The following is a 15,863-nucleotide window of genomic DNA, read 5'->3' as shown; positions in this document are numbered from 1 at the left end:
TCTTCTCTACAAATATGCTGTAGTTCAGTCAGATTCCTGGGATGTCTGGCTTGAATCGCTGTCTTTAGGTCATGCCACAGCACCTAAATGAGGTCCAAGTCTGGACTTTGACTTGGCCTCTCCAGAACATGTATTGTATTTTTCTGAAACCATTCAGAAGTTGATTTACTTGTCCTGGCTCACTCCTCATCACCTTCACATTCTCCCCACTGACTCTGCTCTGCTTTGCTGTGCTTTTGGGTCACGCCGTCTAGCCACCATAACATTACTTCTGCTTTGGATCATTGCCTTGTTGCAGCATCCATCCTCTTTTTAGCTTCAGGTGTCTGACAAACGACCTCAGGTTTTCCTGCAAAACACCCTGATAAAGATTTGAATTCATTCTTCCATTAATGACTGCAAGTTGTCCAGGCCCTGAGGCAGCAAAACAGCCCGAAATCATGATGCTCCCTCTACCATGCTTCACGGTGGGGATGAGGTGTTGATGTTGGTGATCTGTTCCATTTTTCCTCCACACATGACGGTGTGTGTTACTCCCAAACAATTCAACTTTGACGTTGTGTGTTACTGCCAAACAATTCAAATTTGGTTTCATCAGTCCACAAAATATTTTGCCAAGTGTCCAAGTGCCTTTTTGCAAACATTAAATGAGCAACAATGTTTATCTTAGACAGCAGTGGCTTCCTCCGTGGAGTCCGCACATTAGCACCATTCTTGGCCATAGTTTTACATATAGTTGATGTGTGCACAGAGATATTGGACTGTGCTAGTGATTTCTGTAAGTCTTTAGCAGACACTCTAGGGTTCTTTTTTTACCTCTATGAGTATTGTATGCTGAACTCTTGGCGTCATATTTGGTGGACGGCCACTCCTTGGGAGAGAAGCAACAATGCCAAAATCTCTCCATTTGGAGACAGCTTGACTGACTTTCGATTGATGAACATCCAGACCTTTAGAGATGGTTTTGTATCCTTTCCCAGCTTTATACAAATCAACAATCCTTGATCGCAGGTCTTCAGACAGCTATTTTGACCGGGCCATGATGCACATCAGACAATGCTTCTCACCATGACAATTCTTATCAGGTGGGTTTTTTATAATGAGCAGGGCAGCTTCAAAACACTCATCAGTGATTGGGCACACACCTGACTTAAATTGTTTGGTAAAAATTGGTTTCAATTGCTCTTTAAGTCTCCTTAGGCAGAGGGTTCACTTATTTATTTTTCCTCCTTCTGTCATTGTTTGCATGCTATCCTCATTAAAATATGATAACCTATAAATGTTTGGGGGGTTTTAGTGAAAGCAGACACTGTTTTTACATCTGTGTGATTTTGACAAAGATCAGATAACATTGGATGGTAATTGGATGCAGAAATGTGAAAAAGTCCATGTGCTTTTTCATACCACTGTAGAATAAAATGGAACATATTGTAAACATCGACTTATTAAAAAATAATAATAATAAAGCTATAAATATAGAATCTACGGAAATAAGTAAAAATGACTCTTACATTACGCACATTTAAATGGAATATAGTTAAAGATAACTCAAACATGGACTTTTTTAAATTATAAGGATATAAATTAGTAGCCTAACATAGGTCCAAATGTGTACGTTAACATGGAATATTTTGTGAACCTCCCCACACTGCTGCATAACCCAAAAAGTTGCTCACACAACATAATTGCAGTAAGTACATATGTATGTACATTTTTATTATTATTATTTTTAAATAATGTAATGCACGATCTTGGAGCGAACCAGACTTCGTTTGTTTGGTCCAAACTAGAGTTCAGATAAGGCTTCACATTTACAAAACAAAGCGGACTAACATGGGCCTGCCCAGGCCATTTGGGGGCCCTAAGCAAAATAATGCAAAGGGGCCCATATTTTTGGCCCACCATTTCGTCACAGTGTACTGTGAAACCCATACATGCAATCCAATCCAAACGTCCATATTTTGTATATTGATCAGATTTTGTTGCACTGCATACTTCAAACTTCTCACACCAAATGATTGTCAGTACTTACAGTAGATAGCGCCAAAGCTTTTTCTAAAAGAGGAAAGAAAGAAGTTAAGGAAGAACTTTTATTTTTTTTAAGCTTGTAATCAAGTATCAAAACTCACAAAAGTCAAATAAAGCAAACTGTAGTAAACAAAATAGAATATAAATTAAACAATTGCCAGATTGGGGGCCCCCCAGTAGTCAGGGGCCCTAAGCAGCTGCATAGTCTGTGTATAGGCTGGGCCGGTCCTGGGACTAACTGAGAAAAAGAACTCTGGTCTGTTTAAAAAGGACCAAACGGTGCGGGTGTGAAAGCGCCCTTCATCGCTTTCAAGATTGACAAGAGAGGTGACGCAGACTGGTGTAACATGTGGTGCAATCTTTTCTCCAAGTTTTAGTCAGCTCTGGAGTGGTACCATTCCGGACCAGTTGGCGAGCCTTGTGGCAGCCATATCTTTGCATTAATACGATTAATAATTAACTACATGAATCCCCCCCCTCCCCCTTAATGATAGAAGCAGCTGTGTGTATGTCTATGACTGAGTAGAGGCATCACGCCACACTCTGGCGCTACCACTTAATTAACTGTTAAATAAATTAGCATAGAGAGTGTGCGTGCTCGCGTCGCCGAATGATGTCTTGAGCTCAGATTCATTAAGAGTCCATCTTCACCTGCCAACTCTCCAAGTGTTTGGACTGCAAACATTTTATTAGTTTGGCCATAAAAGGAAATGGAAATGTCTCTTTATAGACAAATAGACCATCCTGACAGAACGCGTTTGATCACCATGGTAACAAAAAAGCTCTTTTTCAGGGAGGTTGGTTTCAGCACTTCTACAACATGTCTTGATGCATGTGATTCGTGGTTATAAATAGATCGCTTAGGCAGCGTCGGCCAACCGCTGGCAGGGGCTCGAATCTTGGCGCTGGGTTAAGGCAGGGGCCATAGGCCTCGGACTCTGGACATCGACCAGCTGGTGATTCAGAGGAGGTGTTGGTCCAAATTGTCTGTGTGGTTGACTGTTATTGGTATTTTTCCAACCAAAATGTTGCTCCAATTCTGAATTGCACCACCTAAGGGATGTTCTACTTTCAAAGTTCCACCATGGATGTATTTTTGATGGGGTTTCAATTATTGTTGCACCGATGTGGCACCAAAATGACATTATTGATATTGAGGAGTGCCAATGTGCCAATGAGGCACAATATGTACTTTTACAGGTGTAGTTTCCAACCACTGGTCTTTTAAATGAGTTTGTCACTAGTAGACCTCCAATCATTTAAAGTCGGAGGGTGGCAGGGAATGAACATTTGTTTATTTGCTGCCACCGCTTCTACTTCAAATGGGTTGGATGTCATACGTCATCAATGGCAGACAGAGTTTAGCAGTGTCTGACCAAGCCATCATTTTAGCATTCAGTTTATAATGAAGTGAGTATGCAGTAATTTCGTATAGGATGACCAAACGTCCTCTTTTGCCCGGACAAGTCCTCATTTCACATCCTCTCCGAAACGTCCGGCCGGGTCTTATAAATTCTTAAAAATTTTTGGTTTTATGATTTTTCACGCGACCAATTTGAAGAGAATCCCTCTGGCCGCTGGGGGGCAGCACCTGCCTGCGTTGGGGTGTCTCCTACTAGTAGGGAGGGAAGGAGTGGTTCTTCTTATTTTTGTCGGCAGTTTACCCCTTGTTTCATGGGGCGTTACCGCCATCTACTTGGTTGAGGGTTTGGCAAGAGATCAGGCAGTTCCATACACCTTTCTGTAAGTTCATCTCGTTGATGTCGATCATGTGTCTTCTGTTGTATATTGGGTTATACAGTGGGGCAAATAAGTATTTCGTCAACCACTAATTGTGCAAGTTCTCCCACTTGAAAATATGAGAGGCCTGTAATTGTCAACGTGGGTAAACCTCAACCATGAGAGACAGAATGTTGAAAAAAATAAAAAACAGAAAATCACATTGTTTGAAGAATTTATTTGCAAATCATGGTGGAAAATAAGTATTTGGTCAATACCAAAAGTTCATCTCAATACTTTGTTATGTACCCCTTTGTTGGCAATAATGGAGGCCAAATGTTTTCTGTAACTCTTCACAATCTTTTCACACACTGTTGCTGGTATTTTGGCCCATTCCTCCATGCAGATCTCCTCTAAAGCAGTGATGTTTTGGGGCTGTCGTTGGGCAACACGGACTTTCAGATTTTCAATGGGGTTGAGATCTGGAGACTGGCTAGGCCACTCCAAGACCTTGAAATGCTTCTTACAAAGCCACTCCTTTGTTGCCCTGGCTGTGCGTTTGGGAACATTGTCATGCTGAAAGACCCAGCCACGTCTCATCTTCAATGCCCTAGCTGATGGAAGGAGATTTTCACTCAAAATCTCTCGATACATGGCCCAATTCATTCTTTCCTTTACACAGATCAGTCGTCCTGGTCCTTTGGCAGAAAAACAGCCCCAAAGTATGATGTTTCCACCCACATGCTTCACAGTGGGTATGGTGCAATTCAGTATTCTTTTTCCTCCAAACACGAGAACCTGTGTTTCTTCCAAAAAGTTCTATTTTGGTTTCATATGACCATAACACATTCCCCCAGTCCTCTTCTGGATCATCCAAATGCTCTCTAGCGAACCGCAGACGGGCCTGGACGTGTACTTTCTTCAGCAGGGGGACACGTCTGGTAGTGCAGGATTTGAGTCCCTGGCGGTGCACTGTGTTACTGATAGTAGCCTTTGTTACTGTGGTCCCAGCTCTCTGTAGGTCATTCACTAGGTCCCCCATGTGGTTCTGGGATTATTGCTCACCGTTCTTGTTGTCATTTTGACGCCACAGGGTGAGGAGGGAGTTGAAAGTCCGTGTTGCCCAACGACAGCCCTAAAACATCACTGCTCTAGAGGAGATCTGCATGGAATCAAACTTCACATTGTGTGACCTGTTTTTGTTTTGTTTTTTTAGGAAAAAAAAAAAAAAACATGAAAATGATCACCAGTTACTTTGCCAAGTAACTAAATTACTCCTACATTCAGGTAACCGAGTTACAAACGCAATCACTTTTTGGGAGAAGTAATTTGTAAGTGTAATTAATTACGTTTTTTCACAACACTGTATGCAGCATAATGACATTATTTTCAAAATTGGATCTCCACAACCAGCACGTTATATGTAATTGGATATGTTCCATATGCAAAGGCCTTAATCTCCAGAGTCATACTCTCTTGCATGCGTGGTGTCATCAGACGCTCCAAGAATAGCATTTGGCAACCGAGAGGTTTCAAGCATGTCAGATGGAGGGATGACAACATTATTAGCGACCGCAGGACACAGTCAGCATCCGTACGGTTAATAACCGACCCGCTGTGCCCAGCTCCCGTGTAGATCGCCGGGGTAGCTGTCAGGGAGCACTTGAGGGGGACGGCGGGGGCAGAACAAGCGCTCCCTGTGGATGCGGGGCGAACACCCCGCGTTGGTGTCATGTCTCAGGGTTTAAAAGTGCCGCACTTGCGCGCACAAACAGACAGCGAGGCCTTGCAGTCACCCCCACCACACACTCTCCTCCTTGTCCCCCTTTAGTGTGACACACAGGAGCTGCTGAGCACCAGGTTGACAGTAGCCCGAGGCAGCGGGGGATGTGTAATGTAGATTTTATTGTTGGTCGTAGGATACTAAATAGGGGTAGAGGGCGGGGACATGGAGTCCTATAAATAAATAAGACGCCCAGCTGCTATTTACAGATATCTCGTTTGCCAGCATGCAACTGAGAAGAGCTCAGCGGAATCCCAATTTCCAACACTGAAGTGAGTTTCTGATTTGAGCTGGCGAGGTGAAAATATGGAGCTATACTGGCACCTGGTGGAAATATCTTGGTACTGCAAAGGTAGAGTTTTTAAAACTGGGCTCAATTGAGACTTGCATCAATACCATTTTTGTGGTATCAGCCAATGCTGATACTAATAAAAAAACTTATGGCGGAAAACACTCAGGTGACTTGAAGGTCCGCTCTGAGACCCCCAATTTGGCCAACATTCAAAATTGTCTGATATGAATGTGTGATACATCATTGGAAAGCTTAAAATCTCAACTTTCTGAGGGAAGAAATATTTTGAACAGGCCATTTACAAAAAAATTATAATAATTTTAAACGGCAAAACCCTATCTGGAGGTGAGAGCATGAAAGAGCAGAATTACAGACGCCGTGACTTTAAAGAGATATTATTGCATACTTAACTCTTTTCGATCCAAAAAATCCATGTAGCATGTATCACTGAGTGTCAAGACACAGCTGTGAATGGCCATAGCCGGACTTTTGGGGAATTTTAGGGGTGAAACATGGTAATATAACAAGGTTCGCGATGCAGAAATCGCAGACATCAAGGAGTGGTCGAGATGTTCTTTTTCATATAACTGCCCTTTTAAACGTTTTTTTAATTTTTCTTTGTTTGGATCGATTATTTATCATCTCACGTATCGGAGAAAATGCGACAGTAACAAACAAACAAAAAAATACAATTAAGCAATAGTTATGAGGTAGATATCAGTGCCTTTTTTAAAGACACCATTTTTTTTCCGTTATGACGTAATTTGTTTAAAAGTTTAAAATATGCGGGTAAATAATTTGTCTTTTTTTCTAAACAGAATATTAGACATCAATTAATGATTCTAAGCTAAAAATGACAGACATCTTGAATAATAATTACAGTGGGGCAAATAAGTATTTAGTCAACCACCAATTGTGCAAGTTCTCCTACTTGAAAAGATTAGAGAGGCCTGTAATTGTCAACATGGGTAAACCTCAACCATGACAGAATGTGAAAAAAAAAAAATCACATTGTTTGATTTTTAAAGAATGTATTTCCGGAGTGGAAAATAAGTATTTGGTCACCTACAAAAAAGCAAGATTTCTGGCTGTCAAAGAGGTCTAACTTCTTCTAACGAGGTCTAATGAGGTTCACTCGTTACCTGTAATAATGGCACCTGTTTTAACTCATTATCGGGATAAAAGACACCTGTCCACAACCTCAGTCAGTCACACTCCAAACTCCACTATGGCCAAGACCAAAGAGCTGTCGAAGGATACCAGAGACAAAATTCTAGACCTGCACAAGGCTGGGAAGACAATCTGCAATAGGTAAAACACTTGGTGTAAAGAAATCAACTGTGGGAGCCATTATTTGAAAATGGAAGACATACAAAACCACTGATAATCTCCCTCGATCTGGGGCTCCATGCAAGATCTCACCCCGTGGCGTCAAAATGATAACAAGAACGGTGAGCAAAAATCCCAGAACCTCATGGGGGGACCTAGTGAATGACCTACAGAGAGCTGGGACCACAGTAACACAGGCTATTATCAGTAACACAATGTGCCGCCTGGGGCTCAAATCCTGCACTGCCAGACGTGGCCCCCTGCTGAGGAAAGTACATGTCCAGGCCCGTCTGCGGTTCGCTAGAGAGCATTTGGATGATCCAGAAGAGGACTGGGAGAATGTGTTATGGTCAGATGAAACCAAAATAGAACTTTTTGGTAGAAACACAGGTTCTCGTGTTTGGAGGACAAAGAATACGGAATTGCATCCGAAGAACACCATACCCACTGTGAAGCGTGAGGGTGGAAACATCATACTTTGGGGCTGTTTGGGGCACAGACGACTGATCTGTGTAAAGGAAAGAATGAATGGGGCCATGTATGGAGAGATTTTGTGTGAAAATCTCCTTCCATCAGCAAGGGCATTGAAGATGAGACGTGCCTGGGTCTTTCAGCATGACTATGATCCCAAACACACAGTCAGGGCAACAAAGGAGTGGCTTCGTAAGAAGCATTTCAAGGTCATGGAGTGGCCTAGCCAGTCTCCAGATCTGAACCCCATAGAAAATCTGTGGAGGGAGTTGAAAGTCCATGTTGCCCAACGACAGCCCAAAACATCACTGCTCTAGAGGAGATCGGCATGGAGGAATGGGCCAAAATACCACCAACAGTATGTGAAAAGCTTACAGAAAACGTTTGGCCTCCGGTATTGCCAACAAAGGGTACATAACAAAGTATTGAGATGAACTTTTGGTATTGACCAAATACTTATTTTCCACCGTTTTGCAAATAAATTCTTTAAAAAAAAAAAATCAAACAATGTGATGGGGTTTTTTTCCCCCCACATTGTCTCTCATGGTTGAGGTTTACCTATGTTGACAATTACAGGCCTCTCTAATATTTTCAAGTGGGAGAACTTGCACAATTAGTGGTTGACTAAATACTTATTTGCCCCACTGTACCTTCGTATTATGGCTGGGTTGAAACAAAGCGGTTTCGCAACGTCTGTAAACTGGGGTTTCCAGGGTAAAACGGACAAATTAAAATTAGTTCGGGGGCTTAATGCGCCATGAATTGGCTATGGCAGCATATAGACATATTGTTCTATCAAACAGAACAGTTGTTTTTGCTCAAAATACAGCAGTTTCTTTTAAAGAGGAGTGCAAGAGCAGAAACTGCTTTTTCAGTCTTGTCTGTGTTTTCCGCCATGTTTCCCTCTTTTAATATTAAATGACAACATCCTTAAATATTTGCTACCATGGCTTGGTCATACACTGCTTAACTCACTGGCTCCTATTGACGGAGCTAGACGTCCAAGCCATTTGATATGGGTACTGATTCCGACTCAGGCCATGTCTACACGTAGCAGGATATTTGGCAAAAAGAACTTTTTCTACGGTTTGGCCAATCATCTGCACGAACACGCATATTTTAACAACAGTTCTTAAAAACTGTCTAAAGTGAAGATGTGTGGATTCTGCATTTGTGGCGCCATCATGTGGACACTGATAACCGAAGACTTAAACTGTGAAAAGTCACTGACTGCGACAAACTGTGCTCCTAAGTCACACGTAAGACCGATGTTTACATTTGGAGTAAATCAGACGGGTGGTTTTTTTTGCTTCCATTTATTTACAAACTCTTGCAGTGCTTCATATTGAACACATGCGAAAAATGGGGGTATTACGGACTATTACTTTCCACGCATCGTTATGAATTTTCAGAAAAAAGAATAAATGCGTTTGGCCCTGGAAGATCCCCCCCCCCCTACAAACTTGCTGGTGTGGACCTATTTATTTTTTCCCAACATATTAAGGCAGGATCCTCTGTTTAATAAAATAAAAAAATAAAATCTGCTAGGTGTAGACATGGCCTGAGACCATTCAAGTCTTATTTTAGTTGCGTTGTATGAACACATTGTGCAAAATAAAATTTTAGACACTTGAATATATTCAGGACTCAATTACTACTTTTCAGACTATTTGGGCATGAACTAAGTCAAGCAAACACAATGTTCACTGCCCTTGTTGAAAACGGAAGACTTTTGAATAACACAAGCTAAAACCGATAATTCCGTCTTGCACTGGACAAGATCTATACTGGTAAAGTAATTAGTCACAATCTTGTCAAAAGATCAGTACTTCACTTTTTTATTTTCATCTTGTGTGCACATTAACTTTTCAGCAACAAGGGTATCAAAACTAATCATCAAACCTGAAATGGAAACCAAAGGATGTCGACCTGCACCAAACACAAAAGGAGAATGACAAATATAACCTCAATATGTTGGCTTCTTCAATGCGAGCCCTTACATCAGAGGTAACAGCCAATTTTCTCGTCATCAAATAACTTAAATAGTGCACAGAATACCATGTATTTTTTTCCAAAAATATGTCTTTTTAACTATTCACATTTTGTACAAGCACCTTGACAAGAAGCGTTTCTTGGGGAGGGGAAAAAAAAAAAAAGACCACCTGGGACAAACAAATCGTTCTCAATGGAGAGTGTGGCAATGCCATTGTACTCATATACACAAAAAGGAAGCAATAAAGTGTCCACAAACTCTTGGGAAAAAAAGTGACCAACGAACATCATCAGGCGACAAACTTGTTCTTTGTAGTGGAGCCGCTTTTTGTGGCCGTGTCAGCGTGAGACTGGTAGCCAATGACCACAATGGGAGGGACGCCCAGCCTCTCTTTGTAAACGCGTCTACCGAAAGAGAAACACTTAAATGAGATACACACACACACACACACAGGAAAAAAATATAGGACAGCAGTCTGCTTACCCTATGTGTGTGATGGCCTCCTTGTTTTCATAGTCTGTGGTCCAGATGGCGATCTTGTCCCCTTTAGCACGTACATTGATGACTGCGCCGCACACATCGTCGCTGTGGTCATCAAACGCTTCCCCCACGAGACACAGGAGCTGCGGTAAAGGGACATCACCACATGAGGGACTGCGAGGAAGGACACGACGGGCACTCGCTTCAGGAACTAAATTCACCGTCTCCAGCCAGAAACGATCCAGGTCAGCCTTGCGCTGCTGCTTGGAGAGTGTGATGAGCCATCGGCCGCCTCTCCGGTTCCTTTTGTCTTCCCACATGGGCTCAATTCCATCCTATGAGAAAAAAAATGCTTCAAAGTCTGATAAATCCCTCAATTAACCAAAATCTGGTATCATTAATGATACGTTGGCACCCTCTAGCGGTAGATGTAAAACTAATTACTTAACAACAGTTCAGTTCTGGGCGATATGGTTATAAAATTCATAGCACGGTATAAAATTGATCTCTTTATGGCTCTAGTATAGGTAAGTGCAGCTCCACGTTGGTCTAAATAATAGTGTTGCACCCCAAGTATTGGTACGATGCAGCTAGGGCTGCAGCAATCGATTATTTTAATACTCGATTAACCCATCAAGTAGTTAGTTCTAAAAATTGAGTAATCGGATTAGGAACATTCAATGCGTTGCAGAGTAAATTTTAGGAGATGTAAAACAAAGGCTTGCTAAGACTGTACTTTCTAAGAACAACTGGCTAACTTGCATAGCAAAAGTCTGCCAGTTTAAATGCTTAAATACATTTTAAGTACATTTTATACAATACTCTTAACAGATCATTCAAATTAACGCATGTTCACAAAAAACAGCTAAATACAGTTTACCTATAAACTAAATTGGGAATGCATAAAAAAAACATACCATTTTATGTTGGTCTTAACAGGGAGCAGCTGGATTCAGCCATATTGAATATGTTATGTCATATTCACTGTTGCCACTAGAGGCAACATCCTCCCCAAAATCAATAAAACAATGCAAACACTATAAAAACAAACCATTACAACGTCCCTCTAATTAATTGAATACCCGAAGCAGCAAAATTTGATTCAACGCGTTTTTCCCTGATCGATTTACTCGATTTTTGATTATTGATTAATCATTGCAGCACTACACGCAGCACTAAAATATGCCACAATACGGTGCCAATAGGCAGTGTATTCTTACCTTAAAAAGTGAATAGTCACAGCCAGACATCAAGTTACTGGACAGCTGAATATGGTTATACAGCCTAGCATGGAACAATGACAAATCTCACATTAATGGATAAAAACTAGAAATGGGCAAAATAATATTGAAGCTTATGTCACTAACAAACCGCTATTTTGACTCCGTGTCAAAGTTTGTATCAAGCGAAACATTGTCATACAGTGCTGGGCAAAAGTATTGGAACTAGAGCTGTCCCGACTAGTCGACGTCATCGATGACGTAAATCCGTTGACGAGCAAAACATCCCGTTGACGGTTAGTGAAGGGTTAAAAAAATCTATGCGTGGAAAGTTCAGAATGTCGGACACTCTGTATGCAAGCGGGGAAATCGGCACAAAGCCAAAAAAGCGCACCAGAGTGTCCAAAACATTGACTTATTTCAAAGACACAAAGGAGGGTACACGCTTTTGTCCTGTCTCTTCAATGCCAAGCTTGGCTGCACGTCGGCCGTGAATAAACACCTAAAGCGCCGTCACCCAGTTTGTAAGTCCATCTAACTAACTAACGACATGTTTTATTGAAGTTGCTAAGCCTGTCACGATATGCAATGAGTCCATTTATCGCACGGCAAATAAAAATGAGGCCCGTAATTTTCACGGCTGCCTTTTATCGCTGCGCACGTGCGTGCATGCGTGCTTATGGCATATGAGACTCCAGTTCCTTTCTCTTATTAACACGATGTAGAATTAAAGTTCAGACATACAAAATAAGAAAACACATCTATATTAAACACTGTAACGTTAGCACTGCTACACTGAGGTGAATCGGGGAAAAAGGCAACTTACTTTAGCCTGCTATAAAATATTGGCAGTCGTCCCGTGAAAGCACAGTCGTCTCGTGAAAGCAAACTTGCAGTTAAAAGGTGACACTTCAAACATGAAAAATCGCTGGTTAACAGCATTTGCAAATGAAAAAAATGACCAAAAAAATCTATAAGTGACACTACATGCAATTACAAAAAGTGCTTTTTTTTGCGGAGTGTAAAGCTGAAGTTAGCGGTTTAGCAAACGCATTTCCGGTGAACATTCCAAAATAAAAGCATGTCATATTCTTCATATAAATAGCGATTTCTGGAGTTAATCCCACATACTTCAAAATTCAGATTCTACACTAAGAATACCTTTAAAATGACACCCTTTATGAAAAATCTGATTGGCAATGAATAATTATTATAATTATTATAATACTATTGTATATAGTACTATACTATAATATTAATGCTAGGTGTTTTTTTAAGAATTGTTTTGATTCATATTGGAAAGGCGAAGTCAGTGTTCTGAATCTGTTTACATTCCATTCTTTTGCACTAGCTAATTATCAGCATTTGAACTCGTTTATTTTTTGGTTCATTATTGTTATTTACGTGTTTATTTGTACTTAAATAATTTACGAGTTCCAATATGTTTTTGTGAATTGATAAGCGTCAACAAAAATTTCATTGCTATATTAGTAAAAAAAAAAAAAAAAAAAAAATTTTTTTTTAATTTAGTCGACTAATCGTAAAAGTAGTCGGCTGACTAATCGGGAGAAAATTAGTTGTTTGGGACAGTCCTAATTGGAACCCCTGCAATTCTGTCACATAATGAATAATTTCTCCCAGAAAATTATTGCAATTACAAATGAAATGCTTTGGTCGTAATATCTTCATTGATTTTGCTTGCAATGCAAAAACACAAAAAAGAATTGGGAAAAAAAAAAATCTTTGTCATTCGACACAAAACTCCCAAAAATGGGCAGGACAAAAGTATTGGCATCCTTTAAAAAATGTGATGCTTCACTAATTTGTGTAATAAACAGCACCTGTTACTTACATTGCACATAACAGGTGGTGGCAATAACGAAATCACACTTGCAGCCATTTAAAATGGATAAAGTTGACTCAACCTCTGTGTACCACGTTGAGCATGGAGAAAAGAACGAAGACCAAAGAACTGTCTGAGGACTTGAGAAGCAAAATTGTGAGGACGCATGGGCAAACTCAAGGCTAAAAGTCCATCTCCAAAGACCTGAATGTTCCTGTGTCTACCGTGCGCAGTGTCTTCAATAATTGTAAAGCCCATGGCACTGTGGCTAACCTCCCTCGATGTGAACGGAAAAGAAAAATTGACGAGAGATTTCAACGAAAGATTGTGCGGATGGTGGATAAAGAACCTTGACTAACATCCAAACAAGTTCAAGCTGTCCTGCGGTCCGAGGATACAACAGTGTCAACCCGTACTATCCGTTGGCATCTGAATGAAAAGGGACTATATGGTAGGATACCCAAGAAAACCCCAGTTCTGACCCAGAGACATAAAAAAGCAGGGGGGAAAAAACGAGGCCTTCGAAGAAAAGAACACTGTCCCCACGGTCAAACATGGCGGAGGATGTTTTGGGGTTGCTTTGCTACCCCTGGCACTGGACTGCTTGACTGTGTGCATGGCATTATGAAATCTGAAGACTACCAACAAATTTTCCAACATAATGTAGGGCCCAGTGTGAGAAAGCTGGGTCACCCTCAGAGCTCGTGGGTCTTCCTGCAGGACAATGACTCTAAAACACACTTCAAAAAGCACTATAAAATGAGAGAAACCACTGGAGACTTCCAAAGTGGCCAGCATTGAGTCCAGACCTGAATCCCATAGAACACCTGTGGAGGGATCTGAAATGGCAGTTTGGAGAAGGCACCCTTCAAATCTCAGAGAACTGGAGCAGTTGACCAAAGAAAAATGGTCTACAATTCCAGCAGAGCATTGTAAGAAACTCATTGATGGATACCAGAAGCGGTTGTTTGCAACCATGGGTGCCAATACTAGTTTTGTGTAAAATGATACAATTTTTTATTTTCATTCTATCTTGTGTTTTTTCATTGCAAGAAAAATAACTGAAGATATTACTACAAAAGCATTTGTAATTGCAATCATTTTCTGGGAGAAATTGAACATTTTTTGACAGAATTGCAGGGGTGCCAATACTTTTGGCTAGCACTGTATGACTTGAAAACTGCTTCAAATGTCATCGGTTACGTGATGGTTTTTGCTTATTGTCATGCTTGGTACGAATAACTCCTGTTTTTTTTATAATTGACTTGCAGGGTTTATTAGAAAGACGCACCTGGTATTGTTTGCCGTTTCATTAACATAGCATGAAACAAAACAATTTTGTATGTATATGTAATTGTTAATGAAGCAGATACACAAAATATGCCAATTCACGTGCATGCCTGAATCGCTCAACTGATTGACAAATCATGAATAAGCAGCAGCGGCAAAGACATTTCCCTCGCCAACTTACTAATGACGTTACTTACGCCCAGAAGTCCTCTACAGTGTCAAATTTGGAGATAAGTCGCAGGTTGGCTTGCCAAGTTTTACTTTTGTCATTTTTGAAAAACCAAAGAGCCCATCTGCACACACAAATTATGGTATTTTTTATCAGAAGGGAAAAGTACATCAGACAAGTCCAACATTATAGATCGAAAGTGCAAGTCTTACCTATTCTGTAATGGATGCTTGATGTACGATTCTGGACTTTCAACCCTTTTTTGAACTGCAGTGTCGCTATCTTCCTTTTCAGGCTTTGTGATAGACGCTATCACCTAAATGACAAGGGGAAATACCCAAACAATGTTTCAAGAGGTAATTTTAACTTAAAAAAAAAACAAAACTGCTGTTAAAATACACATTTAGTCTCCCAAAAATAACCAACATTTTTCTCCTCAGACTAAAGAATAGAAATCAGGAGTAAGGCAATGGGTTTTGCCAATTATCTGGATTGCCGAGTTCATGTCTCGCGCAGTTTATTAAGCGCCAACAAACATAAAGGAGTATTTTACTGTGAAGTCGTTGCAAATTTTGTAGACTTTCTTTTATTAGATATAACTTGTATTGGGACATGATCAGTAACGCAGACTATTCATTTCATTCGAAACCAGGCAATGTTTTACGTGCCTCACTCACAGTTACGTGAAGTTATTAATTGGACAGTTATGTTTAGCAAAGCTGTACAGGTGGGAGGTCGCTATTCTGAAAGGTAGCGAGCGAAAACTGACAAACACTGGATATTTCAGTCCGTGAGCCCACATTGGCTCATGTAAATCATACTCAAAAAAACTGAAAGTGAGCCTTGAGGCGACTTCAGTACCGATATTAAACAAAAATTGCACTCACCATTAAGGCAGTCGCCATTTTGAGGAACCTTCCATCCGGGGATTATTTTTCCGTTAAATAAATTGATTGGCCCAGCTGCGGCGCAACTGTGCGCATGCGCATTACAGCTGAATTTGTGAACGATGACGTAATGTGACGTTATCAAGGAGTCCTCCGATATTTTTTATTAGCAGTTTTGATTTTGTAAAATTGAATGACTGTTTTTATGATAGTTTTTATGTTTTCAACTGTTTGAGATATTTCTTACGAAACATATCAATTTTAAAAATATGTAATTATTTTTTTTTTAACCTACATAAGCTCTTCAGGGACAATGGTCACAACAGTGGACAGTCATTGCTTTAATTTTAGCGATTATT

The 15,863-nt window shown here is 40.5% G+C and overlaps 1 protein-coding gene across 2 annotated transcripts; it reads right to left on the bottom strand.

Annotated features, from left to right (window-relative positions):
- Positions 1–9,419: 9,419 nt before the first annotated feature.
- On the bottom strand, positions 9,420–15,627 carry LOC130924028 (eukaryotic translation initiation factor 4E-1A-like). 2 transcript variants are annotated; one of them, XM_057850323.1, is made up of 7 exons: positions 15,505–15,619; positions 14,830–14,933; positions 14,646–14,741; positions 11,316–11,379; positions 10,317–10,430; positions 10,099–10,238; positions 9,425–10,019 (listed from the first exon to the last, which is right to left on the bottom strand). In XM_057850323.1, exons 1-7 carry the CDS (start codon positions 15,520–15,522, stop codon positions 9,905–9,907), a joined length of 651 nt encoding a protein of 216 aa, XP_057706306.1. In that variant the 5' UTR covers positions 15,523–15,619; the 3' UTR covers positions 9,425–9,904. The 2 variants fall into 2 exon arrangements, with proteins under 2 accessions (XP_057706305.1, XP_057706306.1); XM_057850322.1 differs by having other exon boundaries at positions 9,420–10,019; positions 10,099–10,430; positions 15,505–15,627.
- Between the last annotated feature and the right edge of the window lie 236 nt (positions 15,628–15,863).

The sequence above is a fragment of the Corythoichthys intestinalis genome, chromosome 11 (genome assembly GCF_030265065.1).
Source record: "Corythoichthys intestinalis isolate RoL2023-P3 chromosome 11, ASM3026506v1, whole genome shotgun sequence".
Lineage (NCBI taxonomy): Eukaryota > Metazoa > Chordata > Actinopteri > Syngnathiformes > Syngnathidae > Corythoichthys > Corythoichthys intestinalis.
Note: the sequence above shows the minus strand (reverse complement) of the source record. Positions and strands in the feature narration are given on the sequence as shown.

Bases quoted from the DNA above. Each gene is read 5' to 3' on its own strand.
- LOC130924028 (XM_057850322.1), bottom strand. The intron at 14,742-14,829 runs GTAAGACTTGCA...TTGTGTGTGCAG, and splicing joins AAGCATCCATTACAGAATAG to ATGGGCTCTTTGGTTTTTCA. The intron at 10,431-11,315 runs GTAAGAATACAC...TTTTTCTCATAG, and splicing joins GTGACTATTCACTTTTTAAG to GATGGAATTGAGCCCATGTG.